This window comes from Xenopus laevis, chromosome 8L (genome assembly GCF_017654675.1).
Source record: "Xenopus laevis strain J_2021 chromosome 8L, Xenopus_laevis_v10.1, whole genome shotgun sequence".
NCBI lineage: Eukaryota > Metazoa > Chordata > Amphibia > Anura > Pipidae > Xenopus > Xenopus laevis.
Window position 1 is genome coordinate 88,452,449 of NC_054385.1, and position 25,410 is coordinate 88,477,858.

Here is a 25,410-nt window from a genome sequence, read left to right on the forward strand (position 1 = left end):
TAAATACCAGTTAATATATAGTGTGGCCCCTGAATGGTGTTTCTTAGTTATAAATTAAAATATCACTAGCCCTAATTTTAGGAATCTGTGCCTTTTATTTAATAACTGTATCTTACAAGTGCTCATGGCTATCACCGTTTTAAATCCATTTGCTTTGTATTCTTTATACATTTTTACTTCATGACCACACGTTTACTGATCAAAAAGACCAGCCACTTCCTTGGTTCTTGCCCTTCCAATGCATGTCTTAATCTCAAACCTGCATAATGAAAGAAAATTTAAGCAACTCGCCTATGCATTAACATTTGTAGATGGTCTTAAACGAAAACTAAACTCACAGCAGTCATCTTCAGTGCTTCGGTAATCTTTAGTATGTAAGCATCGTATCAGCACATGCGCAGTTGGAGCATTATCCCGGTTTGTTACAACTGCGCATGTGCTGAAAGTGAAAAAAATTACGGAAGCGCCAGAAGATGGTGCCAGTGAGCTCCGCCCCGTTGACTCTGCAACAAGGGGTAATTACCGGTTTATTTACTTATGTTAACACCTGTGCGGGGGATTATGGAGGGCAGCAAGGAGCTTTAGTTCTCCTTTAAGTAGTATCTGTCTGTCTCGTTTCTGTACTGCTGGTTCTAACTATTGTAGCTATAGCAGAAGCCAGCACTCATACAGCTTAGCCTCCAGTTCCCACAATGCTGTGAGTTATGTGATGTACTATGTACTATATGACGAAGGATTTGGAGTTTTCGCAAGAGAGGAGCTGGCTTCTTCTCCAGCCAAGATGTAATGTGTATCAACAAGTTGCTTAGAAATACATTTTGTTTTATTGTGCAAAAATACTTTTTTATTTTTTTGACAAGGGAAGTAACAGAAGATCTAAGTTTTATAGAATTTTCTTTCTCTATTATGGATGACTATTTTAATACTTTGCATTTTAGTACCCTATATATACTGACACCTCTGCTCTGAACAGTCCTGTTGCAATGGAAACAGATGGGCCCTTACTTGAAGACGTACAGATGCTGAAAAAGACCGTAAAAGAAGAAGCTTCTCAGGTAATATTTCTTTTTTTTTTTTTTTGTCTCTATGTGACACTACCCCAGTGAGGTGGTCACATGAAAAATTTTTTAGCCCCAACATTTGTAATCCCCAGATGATATGGAAATGCAACTTAAGGTGGCCATAAACGGAGAGATCCGCTCGTTTGGCAATGTCGCCAAATGAGTGGATATCTCCCCGATATGCCCACCTTGAGGTGGGCAATATCGGGCTGATCCGCTCGTGGGCCCTAGGGCCCAATGATCGGATCCTAACGATGGCTTACAGGCGTTCGGATCGCGGGACCGCATCAACAAACAGATGCGGCCGCGATCTGACAGGATTTTTAGTCCTGTCTGATCGTCATCTGGCCGACTTTCGGCCAGATATCGATCTGGGAAGCCCGTCGGAGGGCCCCATACACGGGCCAATAAGCTGCCAACTCGGTCTGTCGGCAGCTTTTATCGGCCCATGTATGGCCACCTTTATACTCCTTGAAATCTGTTATGTATTCCCCTATGCTTCATACTGCATGCAATTGCTTTGACCATTTTTAGTGGGAATGTTATAGCAACATAGCTCAAATACATTTAGGCCATTTTTATTCTCGCCAGACCATTCCGGATTTAACCATTATACCACTACTTTCTCATAAATCCCATCTTGTCCAAAAAAACATTTTCCTGATTAAATAAAAAACACGAAAAAGTTTATAGTCAGATTCCCTTGGGATCATTTATGATCCAGCTCACTATTTTCTCTTGAAGGACAAGGAAACATACTGAAGGGTATAGCAATATGTTGGGCATTTCCAGTGACTGGAATAACCTTTTACCCTGGGCTGGTGCCCCTCTTCTCTTCTGCAATTTACTTTGCTGCAGAGCACAGAGGCAACATTTCTCCTCTGCTCCCATTTGTCCCTTGTGGTATCTTTGGACAAATAACTACTATACTGCACATGTTGACTATACCGCACATGTTGATAGCTCAAGCCAATGCAAGCTACACCTGGAATCAGACATAAAATTGCAATCCCGCCCTCTTGCTTCATAATACCCTGGTCTAATTAGTTTTTTATATAGGCAGAAAACAAGTCCAAACCAAACTATTTTTTTTCACTCCCTAAAGCAGGTGAAAACAGTTATCATCAGACTTCTTCAAATTACATTTTCATCAAACCAGTGCAGGATCGGAAAAATAGGAACAATATATAGAGGCATATTTATCAAATATCGAATTTCTAATTCAAGTGAATTTTTTTTTTTGACTCTAATAAATTTGAATATACTCGAAATTCGATTGGGAGGTTATTTCATAAAAGAAATTGAATATCTAAAACTCGAACGAATATTACTGACCCGAAAACTCGAATCGAATTTGACTTAACACGAATGTCAGGAAGGATATAAATATCTTCAATATGGTCCCTGGACCTCTCCCATTGAACAGGTTTTGTGTGGCAAATAGTTGAATGCTAATTTTTGCAAGGGTCAAGGTTTCATAAATCTTGAAAATCAAATTAAAATTGATTCGAGTTTGGATTATTCACAAAATTCTAATTTTTAATTCGACACTTAATAAATCTGTCCCTTAGTGTTAGTATTTTAAACCATAGCATTTTCACTCAAAGGCAATCACGCAATAATTAACTTAGCTTGAACAAACATCGTAAGATAAGTATTACAGTGAGTAATACTTCCACAAATACACAGAAAAATTATAATGTTGAAGAACAAATTCAAGTGCAGTGCTCTCATTCTGCTTAATGACACATGCAGTAAAATTGTACCTCACAGGATGCTTCACAGGAGCAAAGAGTGATAGTTCGACATATACACTTCATTTTTTTTTTTTTTTTTTAAAAGATGATGTGTATCATCCTAATTCAGTGGTCCCCAACCAGTGGCTCGTGAGCAATATGTTGCTCACCAACCCCTTGGATGTTGCTACCAGTGGCCTCAAAGCAGATGATTATTTTTAAATTCCAGGCTTGGGGGCGAGGTTTGGTTGCATAAAAAACAAGATTTATGGCCAAACTGAGCCTCCTGTAGACTGCCAGTCCACATAGAGCTACTAAATAGCCAATTATATCCTTTGCTCCCCAGTTCTTTTTACATTTGAATGTGGCTCAAGGGTAAAAAAGGTTGGGGATCCCTGGCCTAATTCCAAAGATTTGCCATTATTCTCCCTGAGGAAGGGGGGTGCCTTGCAAATGTATGTTTAACTTCCCTTGTCCTTTAAGACTTAGAAGGCATCTGAGCACTGTGCTTATATACTGGAAACTTACTTTCTCTTTAGGGCAGAGACACACACTCAGATTCGGGGAGATTAGTTGCCAAGAGACAAATCTCCTCTTCTTCGGGGCGACTAATCTCCCCGAACTGCCGCCTGCTAGAATGTAAATCAACTGCGGGATGGCAAGTGGTGCGTTTAGTTTTCTGAAGTCGGCCAAAGTTGCCTCACTAAACTTCGGGCGACTGTGGAGAACAAAGCACTTAGTGCCATCCAGTCTGCGATTTTGATTCTAGCTGGCCGGAGGCATTTTCGGAGAGATTAGTCGCCCCGAAGAAGAAACGATTTATCGCCAGGCGACTAAATCTCCCCGAATCTGAACGTATTGAAGCTTAATCAAAGTTAGCCCCATTAAATCAGTTGTTTGTGCATTAAATTATCATTTTTAATTTACTTACCTTATTATTGTTGTTCATAGGCTCACAAAGATCTAAAGAAAGAACGGCCTCTTGTACGACGTAAATCAGAATTGCCTCAGGACATCTATACCATGAAAGCCTTGGAATCTCACTGCAGAGCTGATGAATTAATATCACATGACGGGCATTAGACTATGACAATTACATCTTACTTTGTGGATTCTTCTTTTTTTTCCCGGAAGCAGTTACACAGTAGAAAATTATTACTTTTTTTTGTGCCATACCAATCTGTTAAACAGTGAAAGCTTTCTTCGACCCAGTTCTGTAGGCAATAACTAAACACAGTGTACAGCTCAAGATTAGATGTTCAAACAATGGTGATATACCTGATTCTGTATGCAGAACATTGGGTTGAATTATATTAAGTAGCCACACAGCTGGCTGGAAACAGGAGTACCAATTGGAGATGTACATCAAGAAGTCTACCATAGCTCAAAGTAAAGCATTGATAGGATTTACAGCGAAATGACACCCATGCAAATGTCAAATCGGTGCTTAAAGAGATCTGCTTATTAGTTTAACTACTAACCTTTATTTGGTCTCTCTTAAATGAGTGTCTGGTATTCTTGCAGTTAGGGGAACAAAATAGGCTTTACTTGCATGTGCTATATAGAGTTCAATGGGCAATTTTTTGACAATCCCAAATAGGATTTTCTCAATTATGTATATTGTTTGCATTGAATGAGCTCATAAATTGTTGAAGTACTTTCTGAAAGCCATATTTTTGTCACATAGCAAAGTATTACCGTTCCATTATACTAGAAGTGCACTAAGATCGTGTATTGCCCTGGGGTTGGTCAAATAACTCTTAACGACATACCTAAGTGTTCAAAAATCCGTTTTTTCTTGAAATAAAATCCTGTTTCACTGCTGATGTTTTTGCTGAGCATTTGGGGTGTTGCCTGATTTTGGCCTTTCTCTAAGACATCAGTACTGCAAGACCGGGACATACCAAAAGAATTATATGTTAAGTGCTGACAATATGCAAAAGATTAACCCTTTTGCTGCTAAATGCAGGCATCTCCACCAGCAAAAGGGTTATGTTTAAGGAACTGGCATGCAATCCACATTTTCTGTTTCTATTTTAAAAGCACACTTAGTCGCACACACTTGCAGGAAATATGTACATATTTCCATGTCATTTTCCCATATCCAGGGCTGTTTTATTTTCACCAAGGTTACATGCATGTTCTGCCCTTTTTGTTATAGGTAACAAACACCACAAAAGTGAGCACTGTCATCCTTATCTCTATCTCTCAGGGTGGCCAGTATTAATGTTGTTATGGAAAGCAGTTTGGGAAGAGAGACACTTGTTTGGCGTGTTCCCTTTTTAAATTGAATACAATAAAAGTATATTTTTGGTCAAAACTCTTAAAATGTAATTTAAAATCGGATTAATCTAGCACTGTTGCTAGATGCACTAAATATCTGTTTTTTTGTTGTTTTTTTTTATTAAACTGTCATTTAGTGTTCATGAAGTAAAGGGAGGGTCTGATATTAGGTAGAATTAAAACCCTTAAGACGTTCCAAGATACCCATGTTGTGAGAATTCCTGTTAAACTTGAAAACTAACGCTTTAACAATAATACAAAGAGGAGGCGATACCATATCTTTAAGGGACACTGGGTGCTTGTATATTGTGTATATATATCTATATATTTGGTATACCATTGTTTGAACTTCCATCTTTTGCTGTGTTTTTTTTTCTCATGTTGGTTTTTTCTGTTTATCTTTTTTTTTCCATATATTGGCAGAAAGTTGCTAGAAAGACATATTCCTTTGTTTTTACCTGACATTTAACTTGTTTATCAGTGTTTGGTTTATTGTCTAATGCTCAGCATATAAGAACATCTACTGTCTAGACTTTTACTGTTGCCCTTTATTTAAGATAAACATTCACCAATAAGAATCAAACCTCCACGTCCCTGCTTTGGAGTTCCATGTAAGGAACATGATGTGTTAGTTGTAATCTGTGGGTCATTTTTAAGGACCGATTCTGCACTTGAAAGAAAAAAAAAATATTTGGGGTGAACTCTTTAAAATACATATGTTATCAGTAGATGCTTATCAGTAAGCGAAGTTTTGGGGATTTTGTACTGTGTCCTGTTATTACCTCTTGATTAAATACAGCAACACCACATTTCAGCTTTTTACCTGTAGTGGGCAATTTCTCATACAAGAGCCAGATAATAGTAAAACAATGTGATCCATAAATGTCTACAAAGCCCTTGAATAGACTGGGGTCATACATCCCTTGAAAAGACACATCCAGGCAGTGGACAGCCCTGTATTAAAGTTTAATAAAACTTTGACCTAGCTACCGCTCCTGCAATATCCCCAGTAAAACCTCCAAGTAAATGGATTCCTGAAATCTATTGGTGATTGTTTATCTTTTTTTTAAAAAAAAAAAATGAAATAATTCTCCATTTGTTAACTTCACAAGCTTTTCCAAGAATTTTACCTGTACATGAGGAATGTTAACAGTAATATGATGAGTGTCTTTTAGTGTGGCTTTAGTATGGCTTCATTTTAATATTGTACATACATTGTACTTTGTTTTATGGTAATAACGTAATAAAACTTTAGACTTCATATTTTGGACAAACTGGCCCTGTGTACCCATTACAAATGCTAGGAAGGAAATAGCTGGAAGATGGCACCATAGTATTGTCATTTCCTATTGCCCCACCCCTACTTTCACAGATGAACATGCCTACATACCTAGCCTGGACAAAATGATTTTTTTCAGGTTAGCCTTAAAATCTAAGTTTGATTGCAATTTTGTAACCCCCTTTTTTTTTTTTTTTTTTTTTTTTTTTTTTGCTATTTATCAAAGCACTTGCAAATTAACGTGCAACTTCTTTCAAGATAACATGCTGTATAATATGGATTCAATAAAGAACGTGTGACTTTATTTGTTCAGTACAGGATAAACCTAATCATGAAGCAATATATTGTTGCAGTGTTCGTCTGGATTTAATCCAAAATACAGTGTAGCTTCTACTGCCAAACACCTCTTGAAAAACTATTCCAGGTGTTACTAAAACACTAGCAAACGTTTGGGAATTGTACCTAGTTCTCTTACTTTCGTGGCATGATTTCTAAAGATGTATTTGCAGTAATTTGGCATAGAAATGGAGGTTTCTTGGTAGACCAATAATGTCTTATCACCTATGTTGTACATTTATTATTTATGGACAATGCATAGCAGCTGTACACAAATTAATTTGTAAAGTCTGACTACAAAAGAGACGTGGCATTTAGCTTTGAAAATAAAAATGTAAATAATATGCTAGAATTAACATATTGTAAATGTATGTTGCATTTGTTATAATGTCCATTGTGTCTACTACCAGAAGTTTTTCCCCCATAACCAGATATTTTGTCTAAGTTTTATTTTTAATCATCTGTTCCATGAGTATTTACTTTATTATTAGCTCTAACCTCACATCACTTTAGTATGTTTCATATTCTAAGCAATATGTTTTTACTGTTACTTTTTTGATTCACTACATTGAGCACCTACAGAATGAAGGTGCTGGACATTTTCATTTGCAGATTTTCTTCTTAGCACTGGGACACTACAAAATAAATACAATTTCTCGGGGGAAAAAAAAAAAAGATTACATTCTCTAGAATGTAACAATGATTGTTTAAGTGCCTAAATAAGAGGAGTTATTAAAAGATATGGGTAAGGAATAACTTCTACTGCTTCTGTATCCTTGTAACAGAGCAGGAGTGAAGGGTGAGATGCCAGCTTTAAGCTCTATGACACACCAAGCATTGTGATTATAACAGAGCATTGTATCCTTGTAACAGAGCAGGAGTGAAGGGTGAGATGCCAGCTTTAAGCTCTATGACACACCAAGCATTGTGATTATAACAGAGCATTGTATCCTTGTAACAGAGCAGGAGTGAAGGGTGAGATGCCAGCTTTAAGCTCTGACACACCAAGCATTGTGATTATTGCATTGGTCTTCACACCTAGAGTAGCGTTGTCTTCAAATGAATACAACATAGGCATTACATGTAGGATGCACAGTGTTAAATGTTACACAAGATGGCACAGTTCTCAAACTTAGAATTTTTAAATAGCATGCTTAATTAAGAATTTGTACCTAAATAGATTTCATTATTTGGACTGTTTTATATACCTTTCACCTATATTCAGCTTCTTGTCAATGAAAAATCCAAGAGTTCATGGAGATAAGGTGGGCATTTCCAAAACTTGTATGCGAATCACAGGAAAGACCTTTCCCATACACTCCATTTTAATCATATACGCGATCCCAACTAAGATATAATTAATACTTACTGGAGGCAAAACAATACTATTGGGTTTAAATATTTTTTTAATTAGACTTAAAGTATGGAGATTCAAATTATGGAAATACACTATCTGGAAATTCCCAGGTCCCGAGTTTTCTGAATAACAGGTTCCATAATACTACTGATTTGGTAATAATGAGGACCCAACATATTCTAGTTGACTTTATAGTCAAATAGAATATCTGAGATACTGCTTACTATGACTGTTGCAAAATGCTAGAGTTTGCCCCCTCTTCTTTCTTGTACATCACCATTAGTTGCCACAATTTAAATTCTTCTAGTTTAGCTAAAAACATCATAAACATTGTCTTTGGGGTCTTCTGAAACATTTGATGCTCAGTCTGCATAGGATTATCCAACTCTGGTACGTAGAGACACCAAAATAGATGTTCTTTTGTTTTTTTTATAGCTTTCAACAGGTACTTTACATTTTACTGTACAGTACAGTACATTTATCATCGAGTATTTATAAAGTTCCAGCATATTCTGCAGCATTGTACAACAAATGGGCGTATATATTTAATGTTCAAAGTACACTGTAGCACACCACAACTTCAGGATCAGTGCTTCAAAAGTGATTTCATTGCTCCATTAATAGATGCATACAAGGTAACACTGGGCCCTTCCTCAAGCCTGAGTAACCCATAATACATAGTGTAATATAGTAAGGGGATTGGAGGGGTGTTGTTTTGGATGGAGATCAATTAAGTCCACAGGTTATGTAACATGTGAAAAGATGAAGACTCCTTATCCAGTCTTTAAAAAAAAAATCACAGTCCAATCTTTATACCCCATTTGTTTCTTTAAAAAAAAAAAAAAATCACAGTCCAATCTTTATACCCCATTTGTTGCACTTAGTGCAACCCCTTTACATAAAAAAATACATGTAACATTATTATTTGAATGACAATACTTTTGCTGTTGGAAATGGGTATTTCTGAGACGCTTAGGGGGGTATTTATCAAGGGTCGAATTTCAAGGGGTTAAAACCCTTGAATTCGACCATCGAATTGAAATCCTTCGAATATCGAATTCGAAAGATTTAGCGCTAAAATAAGCATTCGATCGATCGAATAAAAATCGTTCAAATTGAACGATTTTCAGCGATCGATCAAAAGATTTTTATTCGATGCCAAAAACTTAGAAAATGCTTGTAGAAGGTCCCCATAGGCTTATAATGCAATTCGGTAGGTTTAACTTGGTGAAGTATTGAATTTGAAGGATTTTTAAAGAATCAGTACTTCGACTATCGAATAGTCGAACGATTTTTTGTTGAATCGAAGTCCAATTCTATGGTCCAAGTATCCAAAAATTTACTTCGGAATTCGAACTTTTAGAAATTTAAATATTCATCCGAGGCTTAGTAAATCTGCCCCTAAATACAGTATGTATAAACATGCAAAGCAGTATATAGTGATAGAGGGACCTGCCCTAAAGAGCTTCAAATCAGATTGGATAGGTAAAATGTGTCACATCTCTCCTAAATACACAGATATGCTGAATTTATAGGGTTCTCAAAGTATGTAGGTCTATATTATGTGGGAATTTACAAATGGCAGAAGTACTAATGCCTTTTTTTATTTTAAGAGTGACACAGAGGGATTCTTAATGGATGGGGTACATTCTTTTAACCAAAAGAGAGCTAGTTTTTCTTGTAGTTGCTATAATAATATAACAGGATCTAACTTACCTGGAATATTAAAATTATCATTAAGGTGAAGTAAAATAAACATTGGAGAAAAAGTCACTACTAGTTTGATGCTGGTTTCCAAAAATGTTTCCACTCCCCTTCAGGATTCTGATGTTTTTGGACAGCTCCAAAGAAAATTAAAAATATGAAGCCGGGTTGTGCAATGATGCTATTGCCGGCATAAGAAAAGAGCAGGACTAATAATACCCCCCCCCCCAAACCTTTGGACAAAAATAACACAATAGGTGCTGAGTATGTAAATCCCTTACCCCAGGACCAGTAACATCAAAAAATGAAATTGTTTTAAAGTAATAATAATACAATGCAGTGTTGCCCTGCACTAGTGAAACTGCTGTGTTTGCTTCAGTACTGTTGTTTACATAAATAAGCTGCTGTGTAGCCATGGGGGCAGCTATTCAAAGGAGAATGGCTCAGGTTAAATAGCAGATAAGCTCTGTAGAACATAATTTTATCTGTTATCCACTATTTAACCTGTGCCATAGAGCCTTTTTTCAATTTCCGCCATTGCTACTCAGCAGCTTGTTTATATGACTATAGTACTGTTTCTGAAGCAAACAGATCAGTTTTACCAGTGCAGGGTAACAGTACATGATATTTTCATTACCTAAAATTTTTACTGTTCCTTTAAGTGAATGTTTATGTAAAAGGTGTGTGTCCAGAGGTCCTTAAACATGTCTGTAATGCCCTGGGATGATCGCTACCCAAGAGGCAATCTATCTTCCCCCCCCCTCTTCCTCTCACCTAGGCACTTGTGAAATTAAGCATAAATCGATTGTACCTGTAAGTACTGCAGATTGTAGAATCTTCAATCTGTGGCACTTTAGTCCTTTCATGCACAGGTTATAGATTGTTTCATGGCCGCTCCTGGCCACTCAACCTTCACCACAAAAGAGGTAAGTGTGAATGGGGTCTGGGTTCCTGCACTGACCTATCTGCTGCTGAATTCCTGGATCAGTGGTATTTTACCACCTACCTAAAATGAACACTGATAAGTCAAGGAGATTAAGTTGTCCAGACGGGCCAACAAGCTGCCAAGTTGCTAAAGATGAAAATGTTCACAACTTGCAAAAACATGTATTAATGAACCACCATCTGAAGTTTGTTATTAATGCATGCAAGCTAACACTACAGCCAAATAATTGTTAATCAGCCACAGATTAAAGAAGCTCAGAGTGGTGCTTCATCAAGACTTACCGCAGATAGATTCAATGGTGGTTAAAAAGGTCCACCTACATGGTTTAAAATTGTTACTCTCTAAAGTTAAGGGGGGAAAGTAGACCATCAGCAAATCTTATTATTTTATAATGGCTACACTTCAATTATGGCATCTTTTTTGGTTGTGTGAAAGAATGTTACATTTGTACTGAATATGGCGATGCTTTATAAATACGGCAATAATAGTAATAACATTTAATCATACTACAGCTTAGTAGTGTCCTAGACTCCATAGTATGCCAAGGATGTAGACTTTTTACTTCGCTTGCTGCCAGCAGTGCCATGGACATTTTTCCATGTGGCAAGGTCAGAGGAGGGCTAACACAGAGCACCCAGTGCAAGCAACTCTTCTCAACTCACCCACCATGCTGCCTTGCAACTGTCTCTCATCCTCTTTTTTGCTGTTCCCCCGCTGCTATCCCTGCAGGTTCACACTGGGTCAGCATCAGGGCTGGAGTTAAGCTGGCCATAGACACAAAGATACAGTCGTACAAAGCAAAGGTTTGTACAATTTTCGGGCCGTGTGGAGTGTCCCAACATTTTTTTATACTATGATATGTGATTCAGTCAATCGGACAGGTTAAAAGATTTATATCGGCTACAGACAAGATCTCTGCATGATAACAGTGGGTGAATGTCTCCACTATATGTCGGACATAACTTTCATACTATTGCTGACTGTCAATTAAGGGCCATCATTTCTAACCAGAAATTTGGCTCTTTTAGCGTAGATAGTGCAACTATTAACCATGTGGTACCTTCGATTCACTCCAACGCCAAGTGGTAAACGCAGGGGGTGGTGAGATATGGGCAGCATTTGGGCCACCTCGTACAGCAATTAGGGCTGTTGCCTAACCCCTTTAATGCCACAACATTTTTGTGTTGCTTCTGCTGATAAGACACACCTTTCCACTGCACTCATTTTACAGTGAAATTCTGTTTTTTCACTTGCACAGTAGCTAGTCTAGTCCCGGCATTCTAAAAAACCATACCCCAGTATTTTTGCGCCTCTGTATATAGGGTTGCCATCTGTTCGGTTTTGACCCGAACAGTTCGGTTTTTCTAAGGCCTGTTCGGTTTTCAGCCTTGTGAAAACCGAATAATAATCTGCCCAATAAATAAAAACATTTAAATACTAAGATACCTTAACATGGCTTAATTATTATGAAGTACAGTTAATTTTTTATTATTACAGAAAAAAAAGCAAATCAGTTACATAGTTAAATTGGGTTGAAAAAAGAGCAATGTCCCATCAATCAAAAATAAGAAATTGTTTTTTTAAATTAGCTTTTCTGTATTTCAGAGCTTTCTTGATAACCGATTTCTGTATAAATAGATCCCACACCTGTAATTAGAGGTTTGGGCTTACTCATCAGGCACAATATAGATAGAGATAGGGTTGCCACCCCTGTGGTTTTGAACTGGACATCTCAGTTTTTCAAAGGCCTGTCTGTTCAAAACTTTCAGTCCAGATTAAAACATTCAGAAAACTGAACAGAAATCAAGCCATTTGCGTCTAAGTGATGCACTAACCCCAGCATCATTACTCCACTGACATCATTGTGCCTTCCTCTGATGTCATCATGCCCATCCCAACATCACTGCCCCACTCCAATGCTATCTGCCCTGCCTCCTTTGTTCGGGTTTAGCTGCAGGCAATCCTATCTGTATAAGGCAGCAGCAGCTGTTCCGTGGCTTACATCCAGTTTATATATCCTTTGTTGTGACCGAGGCAATGCTTTGTAATTGTTAAAACAGTAAAAAAGTTTTTGCCTATACTATATGCCGATAGTGATTTCTGTAGGGCATTGGACCCGGGAATAGGGTGTGTAGCAAGACGTGCTTACACCCTTGGTGACTCACTGTCTCCGAGCCTATTTAAAGAGAATAACAGTAGTAAACAGGATTTTTTGAGATACAGCGGTTGCTTTAAGTGTGGGCATAATCGTTGTGTCACATGTAAATACTTGAAAGTTTCTGGAGAATTTAATTCAACTGTGACTACAACTACATACAAAATCAAACAATATATCAATTGTTGCAGCAAGGGAATTGTTTATCTTATCACTTGTACTAAGTGTGGCAAACAATATGTAGGTTGCAATATTAGATCACTGAAAGAACGTATCAGGGAACATATCAATCAAGTGAGCAATATTAAATTAAGCAGCAAAACCAATGTCACTAGGCACTTCCAAGAATGCAATAACAGTAATTTACAGTATTTTTCCATACAAGGAATAGAACAAATCAAGACAGGCATTAGAGGGGGTGACCTTCTGATGAAATTAAAGAAAAGAGAGGTATATTGGATTTTTCACCTACAAACCAGGTTGCCACTAGGCCTCAATTACATATTTGAAGTGACTTGTTATATTTAATTATTTATATATGACTATTTTCTAATTATATTTCTGTACATGCCCTGTAACATGGATTATCTAACACATAGATCATTGTATCTGAACAAAGCCAGTAGTCCATTGGATGATATATGGCAATTGTAACATATGTTTGTGATTGGTTTTATTAAGGGTAGGGACTACATGTGCTAGTACTTAAGGAACAGAGCAAGAGAGACTAGTTGGATTCTGCCTATGACTAAGTGCTGGGTACGCATGAAACGCGTCAGGCGTTAGAGGGGATACTTTTCATGTCTTTTAACTATTGATGTAAATAAAGTATATTTTTTTACCTTTTAGCATGCCTTGGAGAAATTATTGAGTTAATGCTTTGTAATAGTCTAAAGCTGGCCATAGATGTAAAGATTTTTAAAAGATCTTTTTGTTATCATGAGACTACAATTATCTCGAAACGATCGTTCAAATGTACGATTTGTCCATCAACTAAAAAGACCATTTCAGGCGATATTGCCAGCAAAACTGAGGGTAGCTGCCTGCTTGGCCCTTGACAGGGGAGCTCCACCAATGAGGCGAGTTGAGCAACTTACCTCAGGCGGCAGCACCAGGTAGGTTTCCAGGGGCAGCAAAAAGCCGCTCCTGGTACCTTTAAGAGCCGAATTTAGGGTTTTGAAACTGAAAATTCGGATTTACTAGAGCGACAGAGCGCAATTGCGCTCTTCGCACTAGTGTTCCTGCCAGCGAGGGGGCGGCATTTGAGGAGCCACCTCAAGCAGCTTCCTCATAATAATTGGCACTGCCTGCAAACATAGATTTTCTGACAGATGGCCGAAAAATCGTAAGCTGTACGATCGTTCGATTCCCACTAACCTCACAATAATAAATTTGATGGATTGGTCCAGTGTCGGAGTGGGATGCCAGGGGCCCACCAGAAAACCTTAGGCTGAGGGCCCGCTTTCCAAAATACTATACCTCCTCTCCTCACTCAACCTCTTTATTCTCCTAGTCTCTTTTCTCTACATACTATACTCTATTTTTCCATTATTAAGCCTCTTTGTTCTCATAAAGAAATAGGAAATGACCATGAAATAGGCCAAATGGTCAGAAGCAAGAGGCCCACTGACCCCTGGGCCCACTGGGAGTTTTCCTGGTATCCCTGTGGGGCAGTCCGACGCTGGATTGGTCAGATTTTGCTAAAATCGGTCATTCGCCAAAGAAAAATCTTTGCGTCTATGGGGACCTTAAATGACTACAATGGTCGCCTTCTAGTGGCATCTCTGTGTTTGAACATTCAGCTCCTCCATGCTATAGTAACATCAGCAGTGACACAGCATAAGTCGCTCATTATCCGCTAAGCAAAACACAAAGTCCACTGATTAAAAGTCAAAAACTGCAGGGGATTTTGGATAATGTAGTTATGCCTGCGTTTCTTAAACAGCTGCATACAGCGAGAAAACTACATTTCCCAGACTCCTTATGGCGCCTGTCCGCACCCGTCACATGATCTCGAATCCCCTCCCAGTTTTGCGGTGTGGGGAAGGCTTGCAGTCTTTCTGTCACTCGGCTCTGTGCTCTCCAATCGGGCGGTACGTAGCTGAGAGGCTCCGGTTTAGCCATGTCGGACACAGGCGGCGGAGACGATAGTTCCGCCAACCTGGAAGTGTCGGCTGCTGTGCAAAATGTGGCAGACGCGTCTGTTCTGCAGAAGCACATTCGCAGGCTTGTGCCGCTGCTGCTGGAAGATGGTGGCGATGCACCAGCATCTTTGGAGTCCGCCCTGGAAGAGAAGAGCGCGCTGGAACAAATGAGGAAATTCCTCTCAGACCCGCAGATTCACACCATCCTAGTGGAGAGAAGCACACTGAAGGGTGAGGCCTGAATCTGCTTTGTCTACTTCTTCTGTCATCTTTATCCAGGCGGGTGTGGCAGCTGCGGTGACATCATTTGTCTGCAGGCGGGATGCTATTGGCCGCCACTAGGGGCACAGTTTGTCATTGGCAAGGCTATACCGATTAAAACAGGGGTACCCAAAAGCTGGATCGGGATCTACCATTAGACTTTAGCTGGTAAACAGTAGATCTCAAGACACAGCTTGTCTAAATCACCCTCCTGTTTCATGCTTTTCATTCAGATATTTATTATTATGTTACACAAGAAATAGATGTTTAAATATAACCCTATACATTTTTAATTCTCATAAATCAATATTTAAGTAATATTTCCCATGGAATAGAATGGTTTTTGGATGTAGATCATAAGGGGGCAACATCACTAAAAGTAGATCTTGCATTAGTAAAGTATGGGCACCCCTGGCTTAAAAACTGTAGAGAAAATGAAAGTCCACTTTCCCAAGCTCTGAAAACATTCTCTTTTGTTCTCTAAGTAGTCCTATAAATGCTTCTTTTTTTAGCCATAAGGAATGTGCAGTAAGAAACGTTGTTTCAATGTCTCGAATGGAAACCTTTCAGAATTGGTATCAAATGAGAGATTTTAACAAAGTTTCTATTATAAACTTTTACTGCGGTTCCTGTCACATTGTGACAATGTAAATAAATTTGCAGAAAGTTCTCCTTTACTCTTGCTGTTTCATTGATATATATCATTTATATATTTTTTGGTGTATGTTCTAAAGAAAGACTGTTTCACCTGACGATGGAAAGGCTTTTTGGGCCTTTACTCTTGCTGTTTTCATTTGTTTAAATAAGCTATTTTATAAATTGAGCGCAGGGAGCTTTAATATCTGCTATTTCTCATCCAGCTGTTGTTTATTACTTATGAATAGGGTTGCCACTTGCTCAGGAAAAATCCCAGCCATCCTATATATTTGCCTTTTTTTCTCTATTATTCACATTGACAGACCCATAAAATACTGGGCAGGTGACAACCTTAGTTATAAAGGATATTTTGTGAGTCTGAGGCCTCCCACATGCTGTCATGGTGGGTTCTTGAGGTATAGTAGTGACAGCGGCCTTTTCTCTTTGTTAAAGAATCATCTCGCCGAAATGGATGAAGGAGGGAGGTTATATGTGGCTTGTGAAATTCAGCTGCTTTTAAATGAAGGCCCTGTCTTAAGAAATTTCCTGATTCTTTATTAAAAAAAAAAATCCATTAAGTAAAGCCTGTAAATTCAGTGTAAAAATGAACCAGTGTTGTATGGTGGATATTGAAGGTATTGCACTTATATACAACTGTATTGGAATTGTCCTTGTAAGCTCGTTCCAGTTGGCTGCATAAACTGCAAATCATTTGGTGGGACAATAAGGTTAGCAAGGATAAGATGGCTGGATCATACAAGCAAAATCCAAGTGTTGTTAAAAAAATTTATAGAATGGCCAATCCTAAGCAAAGTTACAGTTGGTCTTCATCTTTTTCTTTTTTTTTTTAATAATTTGCCTTCCTCTGACTCTTTCCAACTTTCAAAACAGGGGTCACTGACCTCATCTAGTCTTCAAATCAATGCATGTTTGCTAGGGTAACTTGGATTGTTGAAAGGAGACATATTGTGAAAAACAAGAATCTGCCAGTGCATTATACTCCTCTAACTATAGGAGAAATATACTTAAATATGTGTTTGGGGTGTATTTATCGAAAAATTCCCCCCAAAACCAACTAACCCTGCCTATCTGTTCCTCTTCCTTCCTGCTGTGCAGGGGAGCTGGCACCACTGCACTGTAGGATATGAACCAATCAGCAGCTAGGCTGACCTGATAGGGAACTGAAGTATGTATTTGCTTGTATGACTGCAGCACTGCAGTTGGTTATTCCCCTTCCTACTGTGCTTCTGGCAGGGATCATTAGGACACACCCACCTCTCATCTGAAACCATTACAGATCTATAGGGAGCTCCAATAAAGGGGGGCATTATTCAAGATAATATAAAATTTTACGCAAAGTAAAACCAGCACTATGTATTGTTCATTATTGACTACAAAATGCATTTTTTACTTATTCTTTATGTCTCCTTTAAATTGAAGACTGCTGGAGGGCTGCTTAATAAAAAGCTAAATAATAATTGAAAATTGACTCTGAATATCACCCTCTACATCATATTAAAAGTTAACTCAAAGGTAAACAACCCCTTCAATATCCAGAACCATAGCTTGACAATTCTGGGTGCAGCTGATATTTGCCAAGTATGAGGGAAAAGTATCCTGACAGTGCAACTTCTTTGGTTTATGAAGGCTACATAAGGTGCAAAGGCAGTCTCCCTGTTATATAGCAAAACACAGCTCAACCACCATTGCACCTTACTTTGCAGTGTTGCTTTTTCTGCTGGTTTTAATTGCTATGGCTCAGATAGTCTAATTCCCTGTTCCAAGCCAGATACAAGTAGCAGCTACAAGTATCCTTGTGGTACAAGTATAAAATAAAAATGGTTAGGATTTCTAGTACCGTGCAACTTTTTTTATGGAACCTTTAGGAAAACTTTACCCCCAAAAGACTTAAGCAACAGATTTTTTTAAACTCCACCAATTGACTCCAAATAGGTTCTAGGAGATCCCCCATAGGCTAAAAAAGCAATTCGGCATATTTTAGATAGCAAATGGTCGAAGTTGAATTTTTAAAGAGACAGTACATGATAAATTTCAATGTTTGAATTTTCGAATTTTTTGCAAATTCGAATCGAATTTGGAACATTCCCTAGTCGAAGTACACAAAAATAGCTCGAAATTCGAATTTTTTGCAAATTCGAAAATTTACCTAGACCTTTGATAAATCTGCCCCTAAATGTAACAGGAAGAAGTGTTGAAGCAAAAGACAGAACTCTGTCTGTTAATTGGCTCATGTGACCTTACAAGTATAGTTTGTTTGGTTTGTTTTTGTGCACAGTGAATCGTACGATCCCAGGGGGCGGCCCTTATTTTTTAAAATGGCAATTTTCTATTTATGATTACCCAGTGACACATACTGCTAGAAAAGTATATTATTATGAAAATGGTTTATTTACATGAAGCAGGGTTTTACATATGAGCTGGTTTATGCAATATCTTTCTATAGAGACCTACATTATTTGGGGGGTATAGTTTTCCTTTAATGGAAAACTATACATTTACAACAAATAATTAACCAACAGAAACATTTATCATAATAAATGACTTATTAAACAGGTAGTTCATTTTTGTATTATCTTTTAGTATGATATACTGTAGATATTGCAATGTGAATAGGAGAGACCTGGACAGTACTTTAAGTAATAAAAAAATAATAATAAATTGTAGCCTCACAAAGCAATAGTTTATGGGATGCCAGGGTCAGTGATCGCCATTTGAAAACTGGAGAGTCAGAAGATGTGGCAAATAATTCAGAAACTCTTATAGGAGAAAAGAAGAAAAGTATCCCCGTCTTCTTAATCAGAAAAAATACAAATATATAATATATATTATCACTGTGTGATTTGTTTTCAGTTAAACCATTAGGTCACGTGATCCAGTATCTATGAGTTCCCCTCTTTTTAAATAATTTATCCCACAAAGTGCTAGTGCTTAACCTCAATAAGTTAACATTAAATAGGGTAAAACTAAGACACAATTAATTTTCCTTTTAAATATTGTGTGTATTTGGTAATTTCTAACTCATAAACAATTCATTTAACATTGATTAATAAATTACTAACAACCAGCTAAAACACCAATAAGGGTGGTAAAGTGCCACCAAATGTGATCGATTCACATATAAATTACTTAAAGTGCAGTTATAAATATCCTTTTCTCCAAGAAAAGGTAGGAAAAGGAAATTGGTAGAAGGGTGGAGAAGTCCCGTATTGTCTAGCTGATTGTTTTACTAACTGCGGGACCCCACAAAGGAGGAGAAGTCAGTGCTTCTGGAACTGTGGTCTCAATTCTATTTAAACTAGCTAGGTTGAGAAGCTATCTTTTCTAAAAAACACACAAATTGCAGAGCACTTATAGTGAAAACAGTAAAACAGGAATACAGATGAGGAATCTCCTATAATCTGAGCAGAGAGAAGCGCCCAGATCACTATAAATTATAAAAAGAACCTAAAAATGGAAAGCCAACGCGCGTTTCGCAAAATTGCTTTTTCAAGGCCACAGTTCCAGAAGCACCGACTTCTCCTCCTTTGTGGGGTCCCGCAGTTAGTAAAACAATCAGCTAGACGATACGGGACTTCTCCACCCTTCTACCAATTTCCTTTTCCTACCTTTTCTTGGAATCAGAGATATGTATAACTGCACTTAAAGTAATTTATATGTGAATCGATCACATTTGGTGGCACTTTACCACCCTTATTGGTGTTTTAGCTGGTTGTTAGTAATTTATTAATCAATGTTAAATGAATTGTTTATGAGTTAGAAATTACCAAATACACACAATATTTAAAAGGAAAATTAATTGTGTCTTAGTTTTACCCTATTTAATGTTAACTTATTGAGGTTAAGCACTAGCACTTTGTGGGATAAATTATTTAAAAAGGGGGGAACTCATAGACACTGGATCACGTGACCTAATGGTTTAACTGAAAACAAATCACACAGTGATAATATATATTCTTTTGTATTTTTTCTGATTAAGAAGACGGGGATACTTTTTTTTCTTCTCTCCTATACAAATTAAATACTGACGGAAGTCAGATCCCCTCCTTTTAGTCAATTTTATATATCTGAAGTTAGATCATTCCTTTTTTTATTGAAATTCAGAAACTCTATAACAAAAAATTATAAAATGAAGACCAATTCAAAATCTGCTAATAGGCTATTCTAGAAGATACTCCTCAAATCTCTCCCCAAACGCCTTCCCTCACTCTGCGCCGACTAAAATGAAAAAACGCCGGCGCTAATCACATGTGGTCATTCGTTTTCCGAAGTTGCCCGATTAGCTTCGGGCGACTTCGGAAAACGAACCGCCACTTGTGATTAGCCCCGGGGTTTTTTTCATTTTAGCCAGCGCAGAGTGTGGGAAGGCGTTTGGGGAGATTGGTCGCCGCAAAGACGAGGCGATTAGTCGCCAGGTGACCAAATCTCCCCAAAACGCCCAGTGTGGCCTTACCCTTATAAAATGAAAAAATAGTAACGCCCACAGATGTTAAGATCGAATGGAGGGGGATACTCAAGTCTCAAATCTTTTGCAGCATTTTATTTCCCATATATTTTGTGTCTGTAAAATAGTCAAACATTTGCAGTCAACAAATTTCCAAATGTTTTTCTGTTGGAAGCAGCTTATGCTTTTGACTGCATGTTTGGTACTGCATTGTGTCTGAACTGAGCAAGTACTGCATTGCAGTGCTAGATTTATGTAGTAAAGAAGGCTATGGTTGCAGTAATTACATGAAATTAGCTAAGTGAAACAATTATGTTGCATTTACTTAAGGGTTAACTTCATTTTCTCTGATTTTAACAGAGGATGTTGGCGATGAAGGAGAGGAAGAGAAGGAATTCATTTCCTACAATGTTAGCATTGATATTCACTATGGAATGAAATCAAACAGGTAACAATCAATTATAATCTGTGCTTAGTGATGTCATATGACTCTGTATTATAATAAAGTATCCTAGGCCTCTGCCTTTGGCCTTGTGCTTTTATATGTTTATGGAACTCCTCGGTGACTAATATCTTATTTTACAAAAGGAGCTACTTTAATCACTATAAAGTCTGTGAGATTTTGATTCAGGCTCACAGTTCTGTGCTCTTCATTTAAGCGCTTCTTTTTTTCCCCCCCATTAGCTTGGCATTTATTAAACGCACACCTGTCATTGATGCAGACAAACCTATTTCATCTCAGCTTCGGGTTCTTACTCTTAGTGAAGATTCCCCTTATGAAACATTACACTCTTTTATCAGCAATGCAGTTGGCCCATTTTTCAAATCTTACATTCGAGAATCTGGGAAAGCAGACAGGTAATTATGTTTATTTTTCTTTATTATGCAGCACAAGATTTGCTGCTCATGATTTTAAGTTGCTTTAATTGACAGCTATTTTCTCCAACTTTCAGAGACGGTGATAAAATGGCTCCATCTGTTGAGAAAAAGATAGCAGAGCTTGAAATGGGCCTTTTGCATTTACAGCAGAATATTGAGATACCAGAGATCAGTTTACTGATTCATCCAAATATTACTAATGTTGCAAAACAATGCTATGAGCAGGGAGAAAAACCTAAAGTCACAGATTTTGGAGACAAAGTTGAGGATCCTACATTTCTTAACCAGTTACAATCAGGAGTTAACCGCTGGATTAGAGAGATACAAAAGGTATTATTAACAAAAAAAAGTGTTTGAAAGGAACATTTTTTATACTGTAACAGATTCTGCATGGCAAGATTTTATATTTGCATAGCTTTTGGCTTTTTGTATGTGGAGGCCACTGGTTGCCATAGTAGAACCCAAGTATCAATGCAGTCTTACAGACTAACATTTTATATTTGCAGGTGACTAAATTAGATAGAGATCCAGCATCAGGAACTGCTCTGCAAGAAATTAGTTTTTGGCTAAATTTGGAGAGAGCTTTATACCGCATTCAGGAAAAACGAGAGAGCCCAGAGGTTCTCCTTACCCTGGACATCTTAAAGCATGGCAAACGATTCCATGCTACAGTGAGTTTTGACACAGATACAGGTATACTCAATTTTATTCTACAATAATTTGTTTCAAATAGCCTATTTTTTTCATTCATATTTTGTTTATTTAATTCATGTTTTTAAATGTGTTTTGTGATAGGCCTTAAACAAGCTTTGGAAACTGTAAATGACTACAATCCTCTGATGAAAGACTTTCCTCTGAATGATCTGTTGTCTGCCACAGAGCTTGATAAAATAAGACAAGCCCTTGTAGCAATATTCACTCATCTCAGAAAAATTAGGAACACTAAATATCCTATTCAGAGGGCATTACGGCTAGTGGAAGCCATCTCCCGAGATCTCAGCTTGCAACTTCTTAAAGTTTTGGGAACAAGAAAACTTATGCATGTTGCATATGAAGAGTTTGAAAAGGTATATAATTTAAATCATTTATTCTTTCTTTCGTAATATATCTTAATTACTTAGTAAAAATCCCAAGTAGTTATCCTTATAAAACTGAGGCCTCTACTTTGTGGTTTCTGAATGCTGTTAATTTTGTTTGTTATTTTCTAACCTAAAACATGATGGGAATTGTAGTTATGAAGAATATTTAGACAGACGCTCACACATACAGAGCTTGGTTTTCAAAAGCAAAATTAACTGCATACATAACTATAAAATTAGCACCTATAACAATGAATACAAGCTTTGGCGCATATTAAGTTACAGGAAGACACTTTCCAAAATACATGTTAAATTATACAGGAGGGAATTTAATTTGGGAGTGAAAAATATGAGATTTTTGTAGTTTACTCTTTTCACCATTTGACAAATGCCCCTTGATTCAAATCAAAATGAAGGAGACTGGCTGCAGGGGTGATTGGGAAAGCAGATTGCCGTAACATTTTTAAACCCTACAGGATTGTAATGTTTTAAATGGGAACGTTTTTTAGAGTCTGATATTCTCCAATTTAGTGTTGCTTTTTAGAAACTTGTCAGTATCCATAAGTAGTATCTAGAAAGAGAGGGTCAATAGTAACATTTTCCAATTTCAGTATGTTCCGCATGCACAAGTGTAGCTCTGACGAAGTGGAGCCTTGGGAAATAAGTTTGTGACTTAGGCAGAAAGATCCCCAGGTCGGTGCATGTTTCTTCAAAGAAGAGCACTGGTTCAGGGAAAACAGTATCTATTTAATTCACTTGGGGAGGCCTAACCTATTGGAACCCTGAGTGAATTAGACTCTTCTTGTTCCTTGGCTGAGTGTGGAGCGTCATTTGTCATTCATGTGTGACTGTGGGCTGTGTGATCCCTACATAAAAATGATGCTATTACCATAGCAGCCAGCGTTCCCTATAATTGCTTCTTTGTTATGTGAGCACATTTTAAATGTGTGTGCGCATTTTATAAAACTGTGTGCTCAGGTCAGAATGAATACGATATTTTGTGTTTTACGCAAAGTTTTGTGTGCACCACAGTTTTTGTGCTGGCCTCATCCAGTTGGCAACATACAGTATTGATCGAAGGGTTGGCTTTTGAGTTAAACATAGATGTCTATTTTTCTATTTTCTTCATCGATTTTTATTTAGTAATCAGGTTAGATGCATTTCTGCAGACAGCATTGGTTTCTATGTTGTGAGCAGAATAATACTTGTAGGTCATGCAAAATGATAATTTTATAGGTGTTCAGTTTTTACAGTTTTCAATGCCTAAGGCATTGGAAACATTTGAGAGTTGGTGGGCTGAAATCTACTTTGTGGGCAGTGACAGGTGGATGTCATTTATTTTAAAGCTTCTGGACAGGCACAAGACAAGTTTGTGGTACTAGTGTTCAACCAAAAATGTACATTTTAATTAGCCTCTGTGTGGCTATCATTGTTCTTCAGTTTAGCTATTTAAATACTTTTATTTTTAATTGCTTTGGAAACTAATGAGCCATTGAAATTTGCTGTAGTACTGCAGCATTTGAGCAAACCTACCTTGTACCTGCAAGCCCTCATTTATTTGCTTTCTTTTTCAGGTCATGGTTGCCTGTTTTGAAGTTTTCCAAACCTGGGATGATGAATATGAGAAGCTTCAGGTTCTTCTGAGGGACATTGTCAAGCGAAAGCGAGAAGAAAATTTAAAAATGGTCTGGAGAATTAATCCTGCTCATCGTAAACTACAAGCTCGCTTGGAGCAGATGAGAAAATTTAGGCGACAGCATGAGCAGCTAAGGGCTGTGATTGTTCGAGTTCTCAGACCACAGGTATATTTTGTCAGTATAAAATATTTATCTTGCTGTTTAAAGGCAGAGTTTTAAAAGCTTTATAACTGTACAAATTTATTTTTATGGTTAATCTGCATGAACACTTGCTACATTAAAAAGAACAGATTAATTTTCCTTAATTAACTTTTTCTCAGGTCACAGCTGTTGCTCAGCAGAATCAGGGAGAAGTCCCTGAGCCCCAGGACATGAAAGTAGCCGAAGTGCTTTTTGATGCTGCTGATGCGAATGCAATTGAAGAGGTAAATCTTGCATATGAGAATGTTAAAGAAGTAGATGGGTTAGATGTTTCCAAAGAGGGCACAGAAGCTTGGGAAGCAGCCCTCAAGAGATATGAAGAAAGAATTGACAGAGTGGAAACCAGGATCACAGCCCGTCTGCGAGATCAACTGGGCACAGCAAAAAATGCTAATGAAATGTTCAGAATATTCTCAAGATTTAATGCCCTGTTTGTCCGACCCCACATCAGAGGAGCAATTCGTGAGTATCAAACACAGCTTATCCAGCGTGTTAAAGATGACATTGAATCCCTTCATGATAAGTTTAAGGTGCAGTATCCTCAAAGTCAAGCATGCAAGATGAGTCATGTTCGGGACTTGCCACCAGTATCTGGCTCTATTATATGGGCTAAACAAATTGACAGACAGTTGACTGCCTATATGAAGCGTGTGGAAGATGTTCTTGGAAAAGGATGGGAAAATCATGTAGAAGGGCAGAAGTTAAAGCAAGATGGGGACAGTTTCCGTATGAAGCTCAATACTCAAGAAATTTTTGATGACTGGGCTAGAAAAGTTCAGCAAAGAAACCTTGGAGTCTCTGGTCGTATTTTTACAATTGAAAGCACACGTGCCCGTGGGAGAACAGGAAATGTGTTAAAATTAAAGGTCAACTTTCTGCCTGAAATTATAACTCTCTCAAAAGAAGTTCGAAACTTGAAGTGGCTTGGATTCCGGGTTCCATTGGCAATTGTTAATAAGGCTCACCAGGCAAATCAACTGTATCCCTTTGCAATATCTCTGATTGAAAGTGTTCGTACTTATGAACGTACTTGTGAAAAAGTGGAAGAGCGCAACAGCATTATTTTACTGGTCGCTGGCTTGAAGAAAGAAGTACAAGCTTTGATTGCAGAAGGGATTGCATTGGTTTGGGAGTCATACAAGCTTGACCCTTATGTCCAGCGGTTGGCAGAGACTGTTTTCAACTTCCAAGAGAAGGTTTGTTTTACTCCTCATATTTGTTCTATATATTTTAAGTGTTTTATCTTTATCAAGA

General features: G+C 37.7%; 2 protein-coding genes across 4 annotated transcripts in view; both read left to right on the top strand.

Moving 5' to 3' along the window:
- The window catches only part of ppp2r5c.L (protein phosphatase 2 regulatory subunit B', gamma), a 62,169-nt gene extending 55,828 nt beyond the window's left edge, over positions 1-6,341 (top strand). For 2 of the 3 annotated variants that reach the window (XM_018229046.2, XM_018229047.2), the window contains 2 exons: positions 939-1,055; positions 3,749-6,341. In XM_018229046.2, coding sequence (XP_018084535.1) covers positions 939-1,055; positions 3,749-3,880 — 249 coding nt within the window. In that variant the 3' untranslated portion in view covers positions 3,881-6,341. 3 annotated transcript variants of the gene reach the window in all.
- An 8,535-nt stretch (positions 6,342-14,876) lies between these two features.
- dync1h1.L (dynein cytoplasmic 1 heavy chain 1 L homeolog) overlaps positions 14,877-25,410 on the top strand; it is an 85,486-nt gene continuing 74,952 nt past the window's right edge. Inside the window, exons 1-8 of the mRNA XM_018230562.2 lie at positions 14,877-15,232; positions 20,721-20,808; positions 21,045-21,218; positions 21,314-21,569; positions 21,746-21,932; positions 22,035-22,306; positions 23,893-24,120; positions 24,276-25,352. Coding sequence (XP_018086051.1) covers positions 14,980-15,232; positions 20,721-20,808; positions 21,045-21,218; positions 21,314-21,569; positions 21,746-21,932; positions 22,035-22,306; positions 23,893-24,120; positions 24,276-25,352 — 2,535 coding nt within the window. The 5' untranslated portion in view covers positions 14,877-14,979. The remainder of the gene's footprint in view (positions 15,233-20,720; positions 20,809-21,044; positions 21,219-21,313; positions 21,570-21,745; positions 21,933-22,034; positions 22,307-23,892; positions 24,121-24,275; positions 25,353-25,410) is intronic.